General features: G+C 37.0%; 1 protein-coding gene across 1 annotated transcript; it reads left to right on the top strand.

The window, feature by feature from the left end:
- The first annotated feature begins 323 nt into the window (after positions 1-323).
- LOC118436903 lies at positions 324-5,561 on the top strand. The gene is made up of 5 exons (XM_035855563.1): positions 324-472; positions 1,522-1,614; positions 2,136-3,423; positions 4,720-4,856; positions 4,934-5,561. The coding sequence occupies exons 2-5, from the start codon at positions 1,558-1,560 to the stop codon at positions 5,021-5,023; spliced, it is 1,572 nt and encodes a 523-aa protein (XP_035711456.1). The 5' UTR covers positions 324-472; positions 1,522-1,557; the 3' UTR covers positions 5,024-5,561.
- The last annotated feature ends 2,290 nt before the right edge of the window (positions 5,562-7,851 follow it).

Genomic DNA, 7,851 nt, shown 5'->3' with positions numbered 1-7,851 from the left:
TATGACTCTACCGCCGTGGTTATAAATTTTTCATAGAGTGGGTACAATTGTCACCGGCTAACTACGAAGTTTCACCGACTTGGTATTAAATTGTCACCAGAGCTAATAAATTTATAGCCAGTTGGTGACAAATTTATAACCACGGCGGTAGAGTCATATACGTTTACATTTTGGTTATAATCGTAACCCCATTTCTAAGAGTGCAATAATGCCCCAATTTCAGAGTATTTATATTTCATATGACCCAGACAAAATATGTACATACTTTCACATTTCAATATACATAAGTATTCAAATGCACACTAAATATCCAGCAAGCAACTTGTACAAAGTCATTTATTACCCATTCAGTTTCACGATTTGTGCGACGAATGTTCCCAACACACTGATAATAAAACGCATTTAACAGTTTGTTCAAGTTATCTAAAAACCTTGAATTCATTCCAAATCTGGAAATTGAGTGATATTGAAGGTTAGTTTATTTATTTTTGTAATTGTACTTTGTGCGATTTACAAGCGTATGTATGTACATAGTCCGACCATAAGTTCCCGTGAATGCATTTCCGGTGATAAAGCCCAAAGTATTAGAGCTATCTGATAGAAATTTTTGTGGATGAACAAGGTATTAATCTTGTTTAGAAATCATAACTTCGTTTTCACAATTTCCTCCACGGGCTTGTACACAAGACATAAGTCGTGGCGAAAACTGCTCGATCGCGGCACGCACGGATTTCCTGGGAAAAGCGCCAGATCTTCAGTAAGTGCGACCTCAGCCCTTCCACACTTGGGTGAAATTTAGAGCATACTTGTACCTATAATTTTCACCACCAGTCATAATTTAGGGGATTAAGGTCTGCAGATACTGAGCACCGTTCTACGGATGAAAAAAAGTCATGAAAATTCGTCTGAAGCCAGTTTTGGACAATTTTGCACCTTGCGCAGGAACAGAGTCTTGTTGAAAGGTCCAATGTCGATTTTCGGAGGGTCCAGGGTTCAGGTTATTAACGTTTGGCTTTAGGACACTCTGAAAATAATTCTTGGCTTCAACTTGTACCCCTTGCGGTAAAAAACAGAGATTTCATTTCTCCAGCCAACTTGCTCCCATGCACACCACGGTGATGACTTCGTATTGACTTCCGCATACTTAAACGGATGTCAGACTTCTGTACAACAAATATCTGGCCTTTTTTTCTATTAAATTTTTTGCCAACGGTGAAAAGTCTGAAATACTTTTTGCACGAAAATTGGCGCGTACCACGATCAACCTGTGGCCGTCACGAGTTATGTCTTGTCTAATTGCCCGTGGACGAAATCTTGACAAAGAAGTTATGATTTCTAAACAATATTAATACCTTGTTAATCCATAAAAATTTCGAACAGATAGCTCTAATACTTTGGGATTTATTACCGGAAATGCATTCACGAGAACTTATGACCCCACTATGTATGTAGCAGTTCCTACCACTTTTCCGAAATGCATATAATTCCCTAAATGCAATTGTTTTAACTTAATAATCCTAGGAAAGTATTACCTGTCAACATTGCCAATCTGCTAAAATGGATTCGCCTCAACAGGAAAGAAACGTGCTTCAGTTCGCACTGGATAATCCGATCGTAAGCAAATAATCGATTTTTAATCAAAATTTAATTGGTAGATATTTGTAGATAATTAGCACATTTAGGCTAGGGCATCTAAAATCGGAAGATTTTGAAATACCATGTTTTTGAAAATTTATTCGAGCCGGTGTTCATTTCTGGGAGAAATTAATTTTAAACCGGTTTTTAAAATCAGGTTTGGAAATTTGTAGTGCAAATTTTAACAAGTTTGCAAATCCAAAAGTGCATGCTTGATTAAATATCGAGGACCGGTCTTACAGTGTTTAAAAACCGGTGATTTACAAAACTATTTTTTCTGGAAAATTGTAAGACCTGTTTTGAATGAAATTGGGAACCGGTTTCAAAATAGTTTTAAAATAAGAAAAGCAGATTTTACATGTCCTAATTTTGGCCTGCAGTGCAGAAAGTTCCATAAATATGAAAATTACGCACATTATCAGAAATCGAAACTTCCTCCATCATAGCAACTAATTTTAAACATTATAGCAATTTACACACAAAATATCTAAATTTTCCAGATTTTAACCGCAATACTGAAACAGAACCCCGCCCCTTTAAAAGAAGCCCGCCTCGTTTCCCACTTATGGAACGAAACCGTCCTGTCCCTCCCATATCCCAGGCTCGCCTTAAAGATGAACTATGAACCCATCCCCAACGCCCCTGAGGACGATCGTAACTTTAAGAAATTCTTCACTTCAATCGATGACCGCCTGGCAAAACGAGTTAACGCCATCTACATCTTTCATGTCAGGCTTTTCGGCTGGGACGCCGGCTTCGACGACTTGCAACTAATCTACCTCTGTAACAATTATGGCGACAAAATTCAAATTTTCGAGGCCATCATTGATCACGAAATGGGCCTAAAATCTTTCTACAAAATTGCGAAACGTGGCCGTCCGAATTTGCAACAACTCCGGATCACGTGCACATTTCCGCCTAATCCAGCCTCATGTCCGGAACATGAGTACTTTATGCGTAATGGGCTCCCGTCAAAACCGAATTTGACCTTATTCACGCTAAGTTCGAAAGCCATGACCTATATGCTGACCAGATTTGTTCAAGTGTTTGTCGACGCGGCGCCAAATTTGAAAGTTGCCACGATTCCGTTAGGATTTTATCCAAATTTTGCAAATTCGAAGTTTCTCACGTCTCTTACAATCGCGATAGATGGCGTTGACCAATCCTACTTCGATGACCCAGCATATAAACCTGTAGAACTGTGCAGAATGTTGGATCAAGTCCGTGACCAGCTGGTCACCCTGAATTTTTGCAGTGTCGAGAACATCCTTGGACTGAAAAACATCGACGAAACGAGCGATTTCGACAATTTGGTTCCCACGATCGGAATTCAGTTGCCGGGAAGTATGCCGAAATTGGTAAAATTTAGGAACGAAATGGTCGAAGTTTTTCGATGTGACGATTTCTTGATGAATGCCGATACTCCGAAAACTTTATTGATTGGGAAGGGATTTAAATGGTCGGGGCGATTGGAGGAAATTTTGGAAAATGTGGTTCATTCCAGAAAGGTTTTGAGCAGTGTTAGAAACTTGGAAATTACCGAGTTACATGATCTCCAACTTTTTGGCGGGTTGGTGACGGCATTTCCTAACTTGGAGAGGTTGAAGGTGGAATCGTTTTATTGTACGGATTTTAAGGGGGAGGAGAGCGAGATGGAGTTGGGTGTGGTTCTGAAGACGTGTAAGGGGTGGAAGGGGTTGAAGCATTTGGATTTGGCGCTGCCGACGTATCCGATAGAAATTTTGGAAATTATAAAGGCCCTGTTGGAGGTTGGGGAGTTGTATAAACGTGAGTCTCATTTTTTTTACTTACTAGGTATACTATTTAGGTGGGTGGAGAGTTCAGATATCCCACTATATGCAAATATTGCACACTATATCGATTTGAAACAATATGCAAAAATCTCCGTGTTAAAAGCACTTTTGAAAAAGTAATGACGATTTTAGCGACGCAAGTCTAGGGATTTTCTCAATGCTTTAGCAAAGGTGGAATTTTTGCTTTGACCTTTACGGATTACACTCTCTCCACCTTTGGCGGAGACATTGTTTCGCTACGGTTCTAATCATTGTCCAAAACAGCCGTCCAAAATGTCCAAGATGATTGAAAAGTGTCCAAAATAGAAAATTAGCTAAAATGTTAAATTTTCGTTAGGTATCACCACGTTTTTCAAATATTTGCCAAGATATGCAATTTCCCATTAATTATGAGAATTTTGAATTGTAATACAGCATTATTTGGAAAATTTCGTAATTTCTCATAAGAAATCATATTTAAGCAAAAAATTCCAAATAACACTGTATACATAAATGCTCAAAACGACTTAACAAGGAGAATAAAATATATCTGCCTAGATTTTCAAAAAAATGTAATAAATAAATTGAAACATTTTTGCCCATTTCCTATTTCGGACACGTTTTGTGCATTTTGGACATTTTGGACGGCTGTTTATGACAATGACTAGAACCGTAGTGAAACAATGTCTTCGCCAGAGGTGGAGAGAGAGTGTAATCCGTAAAGGAGGTCAAAAGGAAAAATGTCACCCTTATTAAAGCTGAGATAATTCCTAGGTTTGCGTCGCTAAAATCGTCATTACTTTTTCAAAAGTGATTTTAACATGGAAATTTTTAGATATTGTTTCACACCGATACAGTGTGCAATATTTGCATATGGTGGGATATCTGAACTCTCCGCCCACCTAAATAGTATACCTAGTTAGTTATTGATTTGTATAAGGTTTTTTAACTACGGACTGGATGAGTCATCTCTAAAATCTTCTAAGTCACGTTTTGAATTGTTTCCTTGCTTAAGGAGTTTATTTAGAAATTGCGGAAGATAAATTTATAGTCATTGAGTTGATTAATAGAATGGCAGTGACGTTTTTACTCAGGTAAACCAGTTTTGATAATATAAATTTACCGAACAATGCGATGGTGAGAAGTGCAACACTTCGATGTGGTTGAACTTTTCAAATTATGTGGTCCATGTCAATACAACCAACGTTTCTTGAGGGAGTTTATGCGATGGTCAGAATTTGTCAAAATATTTGAGGTCAAAGTTGAAAAATGGTCAATTTTTCAATTTCAGGTCTGAGAACTTTGCAAATTGAGACGTACAATGGAAATTTTTTGAGGCATGATTTGACCCTGGAGGAGCTGGACCTTTTCAAGCAGCTTTTATTAGCAATGGATGGAATGGACGAGGTCAAAATTACAAATCTCATTGTAAGAACAATTTATACCTAAACTTGGCTAATTATGAAAGCTTTCGTTAAAGCAGCTTTTATGCATATTGTTTACAGCTGAGCAAGAAATCCGTTGAAAATTTGGTCGCTTTCATCGAGGCGAATGCAATGTCGCTCTACAAGTTTAACCTACTGCGGACCGATTAGTGGCAACCACTAATTTACCTCGGGATTAAAAATCAACTTATGGTTGGTATTTTATAGGTTGGCCTGCCATAATCTTCATATCAAACACATAGTTACGTACAAAATTTAATTTCATTCATGGACTTGTGCACGTATTCTAAATATGTACATATGTATATATGCATGTACTTTCGAGCGGTTTTGAGGGCAAAATATAATATTGTTTACAAGAATACTACACAGTTAAACATATTGGCGGCAAGGCTAATTTAATAGGTAAATGGATACCTACAGATAAATTTAGCTTAATTATTTGATGAACTTTATTTCCATACAAATTATTGTAATAAATATTATGTAGTATACAACTAAATACTTTAAAATGCGTATTAGAGTGTATTTAGAAAGTGTTACACCACTCTTAAAAATAAAGTTACCATTTTAGAACAATTAGTGCAGCCTCAATGCATAATGCTAATGTGCAGGTTTGGTGGATATACATTTATTTGAATTGGTGTACATGGCTTGCGAATATGGAACGGAAAAATTTTGTCAAATTTACTACTTATTAACGTATTTAATTTTAATTCATAATTTTGCTAGTAAAATTCATAAATGACAATGATTATTAATTTCTTTATGATTTACATACTTTACATTATGTACATAATTTATTGTCATTTATTTTTAGCTTATTCTAATTTGCATGTTTGGACAAATAAATATGCAGAATTTTTTTTATTAAGGTTTTGTACACGCACAAATCCAGCCACACCCCTACTCACAATTAGCAAGCATGCAGTTGTTTTCCCCGATTTTTCCCGGGCAAATTTTAAATGCTTACGGAAGGAAGTAATCGTAGCCGTATTTCTGCATTTTCGTGAAAGCTTTTACGCCCCTAGTGGACATTTTAAGTAAAACCAGAGTTTCTTAAGTGCAACTTTTCCAATGTTTCAATCTTATTCCAAAATCAGAGAACAACATGTTTGTTCAAAATGACCTTTAGGACGGAATTAAAAATTAACTTTTTTTAAAACGGATAAATTCTCAGAATTAATGTTTTTTGTAATTTTCAAAAGTTCGAAATAGATGAAATTTATTTCAAGCATGTTTTTATAAATTCCTGCAATTAACTCGGAACAAACATGTCCCTTGCTTTTTGAAGCCAGGTTAAAATGGAAAATGAGTTTGGAAAAATCATTATTTTGACTAAAAATTTAATAAAAATTTGTCTCACTGCAATACTGTTTCAATAAACTATTTCGGCAACTACACTATGATTTAAGTAAATTAAGTGCTGAATTTAAACGTCTGTGCATATGTCATGCAGAAATGTATGCAATGCATGGTTTATTGAATAATTTTCTTTCCGAAAATTTTGACATTTTCCAACATACTGCAAAGTTAAAGTTCAGTTTTTTAGAATTTGATTAATATCGCAACTACCGCCCCATGCCTACGATGTACCAGAATTAATGGAATTAATATGGCCCAAAGGTTTAATGCTGCCATATTTCATCCTTGAATCTATTATTGCAATGTCTTAAGTTGTGTAAAGAGTTTCCACTCTTTTATTCATTTAATCCTTCATATATGTGCTCAAACATTCATTACGTCATAGTTAGCGTAAGAAATTAATTAATCATTTTATCGAACGCTGTATCGATTTCACTACTAATGGAGCAAAACTTATCTTAACGAGCTGCCTTACTGGATTTAATTAAAGTCAAGGCGACAGTCTGATTGATACAGAAATTCTGAATCACCAACGGCGTTCCACGATCGATGAAGTTCGACCCGAATTTGACCTTAAGCACGGAGCAACCTCTGAGCCGTCTCCTTAACAATTTGCCTTGTTCTAACCCAATTACCTTATTCCTCATTCCTTGAATTGCTCTTTCTGATGCGATGTTGATGCCAGACGCGAGCGTGAAAACAAGAATGTTATTTATCCCAGCATCTCCGCCAATGAGGGGAAATACCAGAAAGCCTGGCATAGGTATATCCCTGTGATGATTAATACACACGTACTGAACAATTAGTTGAAGTCCTGGTGAAAATATCAGCAGTGCTGGCACTATCCTGATCATAAGAAAGTCATTGAATGATTTCTCTAAAACTTGTATGCATTTGTAGAGGCGAATGCAGGCATCCATATCCTGACTTTTTTCAATCCCGGATATTTGGCTATACGAAGAAAATCAATAGTAGAGTAAACCACTTTCGCCTGTGATCATACACGTCTTACCTATACAGGACACGAAAGTAGGTCACGAAGCAGATGACTCCGACAAACAGGATGAACACAACCCAGGTACCCCCAGATAGGAGCATGTGCCACTGCATCCACGTCTCAAACAGTCGTATCCCAAATTGTACGAAATTGCCGTTAGCATAATAGTCCTCGCAGTTCGCCGACATTGAGAGAAGTAAGGGTGGCATGCAGGGGACAAACAGCAAGAGGAGCAGTTCGAGAATTGGGATTATAGTGAGGGAAATGGTTGCAACAGGAATGAAGACTCATTAACTTTGATCCCAACGTGTCCGGTGCACTTGAGAGACCTGAAAAAGTAAGCTGGTATAGGTCTAGTAATGGGCAGAAATATTTATATAGAACCTTTCAGAATTTGTTTTTCAAAATTGATAAACGAGTTCACTATCTGTCCTGCAGATGGGTCCAGGGAGTAGTTCCATTGTGTGGCCATTAGCAGTAGGTTCATTACTAAAAATAGCGATCCCTGGAATTTTTGTGGTAAAGTTAACCCACCAAAACAGACGTGCAGAAACATTGCGAAAGTATAGATAACGGCAAGGATGCTCTGCCTTTTGAACATGCGAATTTGTTGTGC

Source organism: Folsomia candida, unplaced genomic scaffold (assembly GCF_002217175.1).
Source record: "Folsomia candida strain VU population unplaced genomic scaffold, ASM221717v1 Fcan01_Sc011, whole genome shotgun sequence".
NCBI lineage: Eukaryota > Metazoa > Arthropoda > Collembola > Entomobryomorpha > Isotomidae > Folsomia > Folsomia candida.
The sequence above is the reverse complement of the archived record's forward strand: the minus strand, read 5'-3'. Positions and strand labels throughout refer to the sequence as shown.

Coding starts and splice junctions, on each gene's coding strand:
- LOC118436903 (XM_035855563.1), top strand. CDS start 1,558: ATGGATTCGCCTCAACAGGAAAGAAACGTGCTTCAGTTCGCACTGGAT. Junction 3,424..4,719: donor GGTTGGGGAGTTGTATAAAC/GTGAGTCTCATT, acceptor TTTCAATTTCAG/GTCTGAGAACTTTGCAAATT. Junction 4,857..4,933: donor TCAAAATTACAAATCTCATT/GTAAGAACAATT, acceptor TATTGTTTACAG/CTGAGCAAGAAATCCGTTGA.